The sequence below is a fragment of the Camarhynchus parvulus genome, chromosome 2 (assembly GCF_901933205.1).
Source record: "Camarhynchus parvulus chromosome 2, STF_HiC, whole genome shotgun sequence".
Taxonomy (NCBI): domain Eukaryota; kingdom Metazoa; phylum Chordata; class Aves; order Passeriformes; family Thraupidae; genus Camarhynchus; species Camarhynchus parvulus.
In genome coordinates, this window is record NC_044572.1 from 130,393,957 (window position 1) to 130,406,728 (window position 12,772).

At 38.5% G+C, this 12,772-nt stretch overlaps 1 protein-coding gene across 1 annotated transcript in view; it reads left to right on the forward strand.

Moving 5' to 3' along the window:
- Positions 1 to 12,772, forward strand: part of VPS13B (vacuolar protein sorting 13 homolog B) — a 430,139-nt gene that overhangs the window by 381,380 nt on the left and 35,987 nt on the right. Inside the window, 1 exon segment of the mRNA XM_030963535.1 lies at positions 3,366 to 3,527. Within this exon segment, the coding sequence (XP_030819395.1) occupies positions 3,366 to 3,527 (162 nt within the window).

Here is a 12,772-nt window from a genome sequence, read left to right on the forward strand (position 1 = left end):
AGATCCAGAAATACTTTGAAATAGCTGTGAGTTAAGACACAAGCAAAAAGTCCTGAGACTGGAAAAGCCTGGTGACTAGTATTATGTGGGATGTTTTTCCCCTCTCTGAATAGAATTCACAAAATATTTGAAAGACCAATAAAGGAGAGACACTTTCCAGGCCTCTCTGAGAGAAAATAACAGCTGAAAAATGATCTAAAGAGGGGCAGGAAATTGTCCCCCAGAAACTGACCCTAATCTGTATCTGATTCAGGCTGTTAATCTTTTGCTGATTCTTTTGATATGATGTTTTAATTCAGAGAGGGTTTTTTTTCCTAATCCACACTTAGGTGTTTTCACCTCCTGGAGTCATCATTCAGCCTTCAGCATCATTGCCACACAAATGGCCTGATTCTATTTGGTTGAATTGTGCCTGGTTTCTCTAGACATTCTTTTCTCAATCAAGATGTCTTCACTCTATCCTTTTGCTGACTTTTTTTGCCTCCTTTTCTGCTTGCTCTGGAAGCTTCTACTGTCAGACTTGAGCAGCAATGTGGGATCCAGGTCCCTGTGATGGGTACAGGGTGCTGCTGCAGATCCCCAAGGATAAAGAAGTATGGGTGTCCAGTTCATAGCTGCCACACTGAGCTAAAGCATCCTCAAGCTTCCTTGATGTTCCTTTAGTCATCTGTTGTTATCAAGACGGGAGGCATCGGTAGCTTTCTCTCAAGCCTGGCAGTACAGAGCAATGCCCTATTATGCAAATCTTGGTGTTTCCTTGGTTAAAACTTTGGAACTATTATAAAATGGAACCTAAAATACCTCCTTCACTTAACTGTTGTTGTTAAAAGCATTGAATTCTAGTAGCAATTCTAGCTTTCAAGACTAATGATTAATGGCAGTCATTCATCAGCACCAAAACGTGTGCTAGCGTATTAATAATTCCTGATAGGATAACATTCCCCAAGTAGAAGTTAGAGGTTCTATGCATGCCAAAAACTTGCTGGATTCTCTTTTCCCTCTGGGAAATGCCAAAACCTACAGTCTGTGTTTACTTACTTGACACTAGGTTAGCTACTAAGGGAAAAACAAGGAAGTTCATCATCTTATGGTATTGTTCTTTCAATATCTGTGTATCAACAAGAAAATATATTGGAGTGAAAAGAAAAAGCTTTTCTTAAATTCCCCTGGGGCTGTGTATAGGTTTGACTCTAACAACATGCTGAGCTCTGTGAATAGTAAATCTTCCCTTTTAAAAAGAACATTTTGCAAAGCTGTAACAGGAAAATACATATATTTGCGGTAGACTTATGGGTATGTGGGTATGGCAGCTTGACAGTAAAAAGTCATAGATCCTCCACTAGAAAATGCCAAAATAAACTCTGCACTCACTGTAAATGTCAGCCTTTAGCACACTCAGATCTGCTACTGAATGTGATACAGGCATACTGCTTGGTAAAGAGTTTTGCTGCTTGGAAGAAGTGCAGTTTTGGTTATGCTCACCTGGCTCCTGTTTCACAAAAGATACCTGATCTTGTGCAGAAGAAGTAAAGAGATTTGGGAAGAAGTTTTAATCTGAATATTCTCATGCTAAAATATTCTAGGGTGAATAGTACTTGCACAAACACTCCCAGGCAATCATTCTGACATTCAGTTACAAAAGGAATTACAACCTGCCTTGATTAAGGACAAAGAGGCAACAGACACAAACTGAAACACAGGAAGTTCCATCTGAGCATCATGAAAAACATCTTAACTGTGAGGGTGACCAGTCACTGGAACAGATTGCCCAGAGAAGTTGTGGGGTCTCCTTCTTTGGAGATATTTAAAAGCTGCCTGTATGGAATCCTGTGCATTTTGCTCCAGGTAAACCTGCTTTAACAGGGGCTTTGGACTTGGTGGCCTCCAGAGGTTCCTTCTAGCCCCAGACATCCTGTAGATTCACCTTAGGTTCTTCTGGAGAAACCAGCAGTGAACATGCATTCAAGGATGCTAAACTGGACATACCTTGCACATTTCACTTCTCAGAAAAACTTCCATGTACATCACACAGTAATGTGCTACAAGCAATGCATCAAACTGGTTTTCAAGGATGACTAAGGCTGCATAGGGATTTATGAGGAAATATTTCTCTCCCTCTTGTTTGATCTCTGAATTTCTGCAGGCTTCCAGGCACATTGTTATCAAAGAGCTAAGGGTTCCATATGATTAGAGGCAGGGAAGGTGGTAACATCCATTTAAAAGGTCCACTGAGAGTGCAAGGAGGGGAAGCAGAATCGGCTCTCAAAATCCGTGGAGGTTCCATAAATTAGAGAAAACGTCATGGGATGGAAGGATGAGAAACGAGTTGCTTAGCTGTGTTGTGAAGAGGAAAACCAAGCAACAGAAAAATTTTGTCACAACAGTGTGCTAGGAAAGATGGGTCAATAAGAGGTAACAAAAACCACAAGAAGATGAGTATTTTGTGTTAGAACCATTAAATTGCATAAAGACTATCCAAATGTTGGTTTCTTTGAGTAATTGTTGCAGTTGCTAGATAGTTGCTTGTAAGTGGAAGGTGCCTGCCCAGTTGTGACTGGGGCAGAAATATACGAGAGATGATCTCCAAATCAAATTGTCAGTCACACTTTGACCTCTCCCATACAGGGGATTATAGCTCATGCCTTCAGGGGTAGAAGACCTGTAGCTGTGGCAATTTTTATGACTATCATATAGTCTCATTGTGCCAACAGAGTGACAAGCAGCCAGATGAAAAGCAGCAAGAGAGGGATGGAAAGAGGCTGGAGAAAAAAGTATTATAAAATCTAAAATACTTTCTTTTTTCATATTAAATGGCATGATACATGTTCAAACCAGCCTCATAGAGCTGGGAAAATACTCATGTCTTCTTTTTTTTCTTTAGTTGTCTTTTCAAGTGGTATCAGGAAAGAGGGAATCTTCTGCTGATCCACAGCAATATTTCAAAGTAGAAGCAGAAGCTGGGGAAGAGGAACTGTAAACCTGTTGGCCTGAGAGCTCAGCTGTCAAGCGCTGAGAAACCTCTTCATTCCACCCTGCTCAGCCTGTTGTACCCTTTCTGCCCTATGTAACATCATTTCCCACTGAATTTAATGTTGTTGAAGTTGTTTACTGAAATCAGAAAATTTTGTTTTATTGTCATTTTAAATCTTCAAGATTTGCATTGCAGAAATATAAAGTGAAACTGAAGTCTTAGGATATATTTTGCCAACCCAGAAACTAGATTTTGCAGAGATTACTATGAGGCCAAAGCTGAGGGAAGAGATTTTGCATTTCTGTGTTGTAACAGTCACCACTGGGCAGGCAGCTGCCAAATGTCCTGCAACTGACATTGATTCTTCCTGGCTTTTCTATCCCTTTTCTTTCAGAACCAATGCCCTGAGGCAGAGGAGTTTGTCTTCAGCCATTTTGTGATCTGTAATGACACCCAAGAGACGCTGAGGTTTGGCCAGGTGGACACTGATGAGAATATTTTGCTGGCTACTCTCCACAGTCACCAGTACAGCTGGCGCTCGCACAAGTCCCCACAGGTATGTCAGAAACAGCCCTTCCAGGGCAGCCTTTGCTAAAGCCAATGGTGGCTTCATGCACTGATTCCTTGGTTTTCTCCGTGGTCTCAACCATCTCTAAAGCTCCAGTTCCTTCAGGAGTCACACACTGGGGCTGCAACACAGAGAAAAGGTAAACAAAGTGTGAGGAAAGCCAGAAGTCTTTGAAAGTTGCTCAAGGGTAGAACTGGATGTGCACTTTTTGTAAAACAAAGCAGTTGTGTGAAGCTTCTGAAAAAAGGAAAGACAACTTGCCAGGTTTCTATAACTAAGTGATCCATGTTTCCTGAGATGTACATTAGAGATTTGGGGAATTTTTTTAACCAGTTGTTTTTACCAGAAGCATCTGTTCACTGAAATTGTTTGCAGAAGAGGGTCAAACTGGACAAAGCTCTCAACTCAGTCTTCCCTTAGAAAAGATTTGAAATTGTCAGAAACACCCCACTTATATAGTTTAAATAATACAGTTTCTGGGTTATGGGATTTTTTGTTTTAAGGATAAACACTGAAACTGAAATAAAATACTTTTAAACTATCAACAGGAAGTATTACAATGCAACTATAGAATAATTTAAGTTGGAAAGACCTTTAAAATCATTGAGTCCGACCCAATACTGCCAAGTCTACCGCTAAACCATGTCCCTAAGTGCCACATCTTTTAAAGACTTTCAGGGATGGTGACTCAGCCATTCCCTGGGCAGCATGTTCCAATGCTTGAGAACCCTTACCATGAAGCAACTTTTCCTAATATCGATTCTAAACCTTCCTGGCATAACCTGAGGCCCATTTCCTCTTGTTCTGTTACTTGGTACTTGGGAGAGGAGACCAACACTTGGGAGGTAGTAAAAAATAGACTTCTCATCTTTGTTCATGACAGAACAAGAACTTAAATCTAATTTTAAAAGTGTTTGTGAAACAGCAAACCCATTTCTTCTCTTTTCTTAGTACATACCCAGCTCCTGCTGAGTATGAAACTACAGAGCAGTGCCACCCCATTTGCTGAGCAGTAGTCCTGCCCTGAAAAATTACTAAAATTTTAACAGATCCTAGGAGGAATGTGGTGAATGGGAGTTCCTAACTCCCCTAGAGCCCTAAGAAATACCAGTCTTAGCATGTGAGAAAAAAGGCAATTTTGAATTGTAATTCTAAACAGGACTTGTGCCCACTTTCACCACTGACAAGTTTCAAGTTGCACTGGGAGGCAGAGATGGCAAATTTACTGTGGTTTTCATTCACATGTCAGCTGATGGATATGCAAAACTACTGAATTTTACATGAATGTGGTAATCTGTGCAGAGCAAAATCTGCCAAAGTAAACAATTGCAGTTGACACTGAAGTCAGGGCGTAAGTCAAGAGGAAGCCAAGCTCATAAAGGACCATCTTAGCCCAGCATCAGAGGAGCTGTTATAAAAAGTGTGTGCTGGTGTCACAGTGACAGAGAGAGGCCTTTGGAGACTTTGAGACTCTGGAGTAGTGTCTGTCCCTTTCCACGTTTTATAAAAAAGACACGATTTCTCATACACGCAAAGCGCCTGTGATGCCCCATCCCACAGGTGGCCAGACCAGGTGGTGACTGTGCTCGGTGCAGCTGGGCACGTGTCAGAGTGTGGGACAAGATCCCCACTCATCAGGTGACATAGGATTACAGTTGTTGTAATTCCCCTTCGTTGTGTGAGGGAGAAAGAAAGCTAACCAAGTGTAACCTATAACTCATAACCAATTATCACTTGCATTTGTAGCAACCACCCAAAATTAGATTTAAACATTTTCATAAATACATGGAAGAAGACGAAGGAAGTATTTAAAGTAATGCAAATAAACTCGGAACTAAGTAAGGCTTTCCTCTTAAAAAATTCTTACATTCATTTTCTGCTTACTTAAATAAAATTAGTCAGTTGTGAGAATCCTCATTTTAGGTAGGTCTACTAAAGGTGTAGTTCTCAGTATGATGTATATTCAGTAATGGTTCAAACTGGAAGGAGTCTTCAAAATGAAGATTATCTCAAGCAAGTGAAAAGTTGAAGAATTAAAAGGACAGCTCATTACTGATACTTTCTCTTAGTTGCAACTGAACTGCTAAAAACCACCATCAGAATAAATGGCATTAGACATCTAACGCCTGGAAAACTTAAACTGTGCTTTCAGTCACAGACTTGAGCAGTGCAAAACATTCCATTTTCATGGCTGCTATTTAAGTTTCTTATTAAATGAAAAACAAAAGTGCAGGATGAAAGGTGGAAAAGTCCATCAGAAGCCCAAATCACACATAAGGGAGTGGGTGAGGTGACAGAAGGAGCTTCAGATTCATTTATCAGACATTTATTCTTCAGCTAACAGTTGGTGATGTCAAAGGGTTTCCCCATTCTGTTTTGCTCTGATCAGATTTAGATTCACTGAAGAACTGGGCTGATAAAAAGTCAGGAGTGTCATGATGGATTCCCGTGTCCCAGGAGATGGCAAAGCCAACAGCTGACTCCTGACTCAGCCACACTGCTGGCCAGCAGGCTCCTCTAGTAGGGAGGTTCTGCTTCCCTTGTCCCAACCTTTGGAATAATTTCAACATGATTTCTGCTCCCTTAACATTTTTGAACAGCCGTGTCTTGCTGGGAAATCTAGAGATTAAAAAACAGCGCTGAGGTAATTTAACTGAAACTATATGGGAGCAGAGGCTTTCTGCACACAGTTGAGATAGAACCAAACTTTCTTTACAAAGGTCTTGTAAAGAGAGAACCTTGGCATTCCCCCATAAGCCTTTTCATTTGCCAATACAAGTCCATTGTAAATGCAGCATTCAGAATGGCAGTTCATCTAACCAGTACAATCCCATGTCATTTTAAATCATACAAAAAAGTTTGTTTAAATATTATTACAAATGTTGTCATGTACATTTTTTTAATGATTAATACAAATCCTTGAAATGAAAACAACAACTCAATCAAGACATCAGGTTGTCCCTCTTATACTGTGGCACTTTTCTAATTGTTTCCATGCAAAACTATCTAGCAGCTTGTTATCCAAAGGTCAGAATAATGCCCGAGCAAGGACAAACCCTCTGAGTGTCATATTCATGGAATGCTAGATGACTTCATAGTTATGAAATTATTTCATTTCTCATGATAATTCCTGACTTGCCAAGTTAGTGAATTTTAAGAACTCAGAGAGCAGATTGTAAGATAAATGTGAAATAATCCATACTTCTGGAGTCAGGGACTTCCCTCCAGGCATTAGTTCATACTTGACTTACTTGACTTACTCTTGGGGATAAAATGAGTTAGGACAAGGTCTTAGATACCACATTCTCTTACTGGGAAAGAAAACCAACTTGCACAACTTTGGCTGGCTCATGTTTCTTGTTACACAGGCACTAAGAAGCAGCGGTTGCCATGAAATACTTTATTTAACCTCTGCAAAATGTTTTTTTAGTATGGCAAGGCAGTTCAGTTAAATGAAAATAAATAGTTCTAAAAGGATTGTATTTCTTCTACATTCACATCAATAAAATTCTCCATTTTTCTTTTGCTAATTAAGAATAGAGATGCGGTAATTGCCCATTTAAATTCTTTAACACAATTAAATATATATACACCTAAAATATATATTTTAGCAGATAGTTTTATAACGATTTATTTGCATTTAGAATTAATTTTATTATTAATGAAACTGTAGGCTAAAATTTTAAAAATTTCAACTTTTTAATGTTACAAAAACAGTTATAGCACACCAAGGATTTGGATTTATCGACTCTTGATGGTGTCCCTCCAACTGTTTGGCTTAACTTAAAGCTCCTTGCTTCCTTCATTTTTTCCCTGCCTGGATCCTTTACATTTCAGGGAACCTAACCTTTCCCTTTTAACTTTCACTCTGATTCCTGCAAGTCTCACTACTTTGGCTAAGATTTCAGTAGTAAGTCCGAGGTCCGATGCTCGTTCTTCTACGCCACTCCACCCCCCCCACATTTTCCTCAGATTTCACGAGGTTTTGGCCCCCCTTAGGGATAAGACACCCCCAATTGTATAGTCCCTTTCAGAGTTGGGGTAGGTCCAAAACTGATGGTATTTGAGGCTTTAAGCAATTCTACCTAAAGCTGCCAGATTTTGTGAGTTCCTTCTGCAGATTTTAATGAAAGTTAGAGGTCTGTTAGATATCATTAAAAGGGAAGAGAAGATACATCATTCCTGTGCTCTACAGACAACACTGGCTCCTACATTATTATTGGATCAAGTCTGCACTCCTTATCTTGATCTTCACATTGTTTTGTGGGATGGGCCCCAGTTACATCAAAAGTCATGTTTGTCTCCAAGACAGCTGTGTTTTTTAGATGAACTGGAGCATATGATACATAGGGTGAAACTCTGAAGTTAGAAGAGATCAGATCTTCCTAGTAATTTACTCAGAGTTAAGGAATTCTGTCTTGCAAGACAGTAGGCAATTGGAGGGTCCCACTAGGGATCAGAGCAAATGTAAAAACCAGATATCCATGTAAGAGTCCCCTGAATGCATTCTGCAGAGATTGTTTGCTTGTGAGCAGACAGGAGAAATTGTCTATAATGTGCTAGTTATTACTAGTTGTTTTCCCTACACTCAAATTTCAGCAGAGTCCTCTGAGGAACCACAGAGTGATGGATTTAAGTTCATTGGTGTGCTTTCTATGCAAAACATAATGTTGCATAGTAAAAGTTTTTAGAAGGTAGCAGTTCTCAAACCTTTCTGTGGTCTCCCTCCAGGGTTACAGTAACCGTTACACATTTTCACTTTTCATCATCTTTAACTTGAAGCAGCAGATATAATGGATAAAAAATCAGTTGCTATGTTGAATTGGGCAATGACTTCGATGAGAATGTGGGTATTAATAAAATATATTTATCTCTTATCAAAGTACATATGCCTGAAACTGTGACATTTTATTGCTACTTTATAAAATTTGAGGGAAAAAATATCTATCACTTTTTTGATCATACGCTTACAAACTCTTGAGTAGATATTAGTACTGGTTAGTACATTATTAGTACCTTCATTGGAACACATTTAAAATTTTTCTTATTTTAAATAGTGTGTCTGTGAACACAAATTCTAAATTTTATAAATATACTTTTTAAAGGCTACTGTAGTTTTACAAATAGCAAATTTGCTATATGAGAACTTCCTCCTCCTTCTACCAAAAAAAAAGACAAACCAAATTTTGATTCATGTTGCAGCAGGATCACAATTCATTGTTATTTATTTCCAAGTTGCTGTTCTTTCAGATATTGGGTTATATAATGTGAAAAATTATGTGCAGTACTCTGGGTTCAAACCTTAGAAACTGTAACTTATATATCAGTTGTTATTGGGATATTTTCCCTTTTTACTGTTTAGGAAGGTTACAAGTTCTCTGAACAATCTCTTGTACTTTACATAATCCTCCCCAGGTCATTAGAGAACAACATCAGGCAAAAAAGGCTGTATGTTATTTTATACTGTTCACACAGTGAGAAGAGTAGTACTGCTTTTTTTGGGGTTCCTGCATTCTGAATCAATGCTCATACTGTATTACATGCAATTGTATTTCTAGGTAATATCGGGGGCAGATAAGGATTAATATTATCCATGAACATTTATAATTTGGTTACTGTTCCTTAACCAAAAGACTTTTCTGCAGTGTGTAGGGTGAGTTTGTATCTGTGAGGTTCAGGTCTGTTTTGCAGGTAATGTTGAGGTTCACAACATCTCCAGGAGCCCCCAGAGTCAGAGTTTATCTACCAAGTGTGACCTTTTTTCTACTAGCCAGAGTGAGGGTGATGGAAATTGCCTTTTTCCATGCTCTGTACTGGCTTTCTGTCCTACAAAGGCCAATGGCATAGAACTGGCTGGATCTCCCAGGTCACTTGAGAAAATGAAGCCAAAGTGAAGTTCAAGCTGGTTTTTTGGCCACTGCAGCTGATAGTATGCAGAATAAATATTTCGTTCACTGTTTTTCCAAATACTAGTTGGTTTTATTGTTGTGAATATTAATCCTAATCAAGAACCACCTTGTATTGTGAAAACACAGTAAAAAATACAAATCAAGCTTCTCCTTTAATTTTTCCATTAAAAATTTTTTTAGCTTCAAGTCTTAGAATTCAGCTCCCATCTCCAGAGCTATATTTCCTCTGTGCTGCTGCATTATCACAGCTTTTATTTTACTATCTTCTATCTTTTAAAATAACAACTGCACCCACACCATTTACCAGGTCCTCACCTGATGGTTCCCAAACTCTCAGAATTAATAGCGATTTGGGGGGAACCTTGTTCCCCCCCAAAAAAACTTTTCCTAGCTTCACTTAGAAGACAAATACCGTCTAAAGAACCTTGGTGAAACCAAGTTAAATCTGGTGAATCTACAAGCAAAGTAGAAATCAAATTTGCATCACTAAGCATTTTGAAGGCTCAAGCTTTAAATTACTTATGCAGCTGGAAATTGATGCCTTTTCTGGACAGGCTGAGTTCTTAGTCTCACTTTTAATCCCCCATTTTAGTCCTCATGCTTTGTCATATGACACACAGCTTTATTTACTCAGATCATATCCTTCACTCACACATCTAGCTGAAAACCTAAGTAAATTTTGAGGAGCACATAAAAACATTCTGTGAAGAGGCATGATAAAGACATTCTTTTAAAGATAATGCTTTTCTAGCTATTTGCTCCAGTAAGAGCAGTTTCATCTTAATCTGCCTTCCTTGAAGTAATTTCTATTCCTCTCAAAACAGAAATCCATAATGGCTAAGAATTACAAATCCAAGCCCCAGCCAAGTCTAGTCAAAACAAAACTCTCTGGGTTATCTGCTGGTATATTTCCCTGACAGAAAATACAGAAATCAAATATTTACACGAATTAGTGCCTATCTTCACGTATACAATAGATAGTCTGTTTAAATTCTCTCTAATCTACAAATTTTCACTTATCAATGGATTGTATTTCTTAGAATGCTTTGAAGTCTCTTTTTTTTGTACATTAATGCAACGAATTCTCTTTTGTCCTAATGTATGTCCCATACCTAGCTATATTCATTGAACTTTTTTGAACAGAGTGTCTAATAAATTCTTAGAATTAGCATAAAGCTTGATCAATGAAAGAGTTAATGACAATTATTGCAAATCTTTAGTATCAGGTCACTTTGATACCTGTTTGGTCACAGTGAGGTGCAAATAAAACCAAGGTTCTGGGTTCAGTCCCTGTATGGGCCATTCGCTTGCGAGTCCCTTCCAATTTAGAAAATTTTGTGAATCTGGAAATCTGTTTTCTGCTAAAAGGATGCTAATGTCTGATTACTTAGTTCTCTAAAATCACTGCCATTATTTCTAGACATCTTTTCCAGAAATCTCACACTTAAATAATCATTCAGAGATCCTTTTTTTGTTATCATGGAATGCAGTTTCTTGGCTCAAAAGTAAACTTACACAGCACCCAATTCTTATACTGTTAGGTCATTAATAGAAATGTATTAGATATCTTTAAAGTAAATTATGGAGGCCGTATCCTTCATGTTTGCCAGGATGCAAATTGTATGTTTGTTAAATAAGAAAATGCCAATAGATTATAATAGCTTTTTATTTTTCTTTCTGAATCTTGAAGTTAAATGCAGACTAATCACTACTCAGAAGATTAGTAAGGCAGCATTTGGGAGCTAATGACTGCTCAGGGAAAGCTGACAGCATGTTCCTTGGGAACATTCGACTCATGAGCAAAGCTGTTTATACAGGGTGGGAGACATCCTAGTATTGTAGCTACATGTAATTACTAATTGTCAATTATGGCATTTACATGACATCTATCTTTGGAGCACACAGTATTTTGTCGGCCTGTAGCTGAGGCTGACCACTTAAGTACCTTTTCTCATTATTTGGCTGTCATTTCCAGCTACCATTCTCTCCAAAGTAAACAGTTTTCGTGTTTCTCTTAATTTTCATATGTGATGAGATTTATTCCCGGCTGCCTCTGTGAGAAACTGAACAGATTCCAGCCACTGCAACTGGATTTTTCTGTCGTTGTTTTCTTTTTCCTTTTCTTTTACTAATGCTTCAGAATCTAAGTGACATGTTTGTTTATGAGTTTGGCTGTCCTAGTGTACAGCCTCCCTCAACATAACCTTGGAAATAAAGCTGTGCCCACACGTGTGCACATCCAGATGCCTGTCCTTGCACACACGGGCACGTATCAGCCTTTGTGCTTCCAGCATAAAACTCATTTGAATCTGAATGCAGCAGTCATCACTCTTGCAAACTCAAAAGCCACCCACTGAATGGATGTTATTGTTCTGTGTGTAGCTTGTGCTGAGGATACCACAAATTGCAAACAGGCTACTGAGTTGTAATATCTTTGAAAGTTATTGCTGTGGTTGTTTCTTAAAACAATGAAGGAAACCCCAACATCCAGCCCTTCACTAAGTCCAACTGACCAGACCCATGGTGAATGCCATCCCTTTCTGGAAACAAATCATGGAAGAACACAGTATTTACAAGTTTCAGTTTTTGCTAGTGTAAATAATCAATCTTTGGGCCTGATCCTGTTCTCAATTACTTAAATTAATTAATGACAGATGTCCAAAATCAGAGTGAAATTCAACCCTCAAGAGAGAACTCCCACAAGGCCTTCATATGACTGTTTTAAAGAACTTAAGTGATGCTTAGGCTCTGTGCTGGCCCTCTGCAAAGAATAAATTTTACCCAGAATGCTTATTGCTTTGATCCCTTATATATAACTCACATCCTTAAGTTTGCACAGCCACAAAAGATCTATACAGAGCTAAATAGTCAGATCTTCAGCTGGTGTAAATTTATGTAACTTCATTGACCTACATGGAACAGTACCAATTTTCACTACTCTGGCTTAAAGAATCTCCATGGGACAGAGGTAAGTGCGTATGGTGGGTAAATGGATGAAAGGCTCTTCAAATGATGAAAGACTGTATTGCTCTGGAAGTGATTTAAGTTAAACTGGAAAAAAGCCACTCCTTTTCCAGAATGAATCACATAGGGAGTATAATTATGCAGTTAAATTTCTTCCCATGCAGTCAAGCTTGAACTTACCACCACATTTGTGTAAGAAATGAAATGTTTCCCATCTCTCAGCAATATACCACATTCTGCATTCAACAGACACATATATGCAAGCTATACAAGTCCTTTATTTTCGAAGGGAAGGGTGTTTGTAATTTTCTGTTTTATTCTGAAGGCAAAAAATCTGGCATGGACCTGCGTTCATATCAC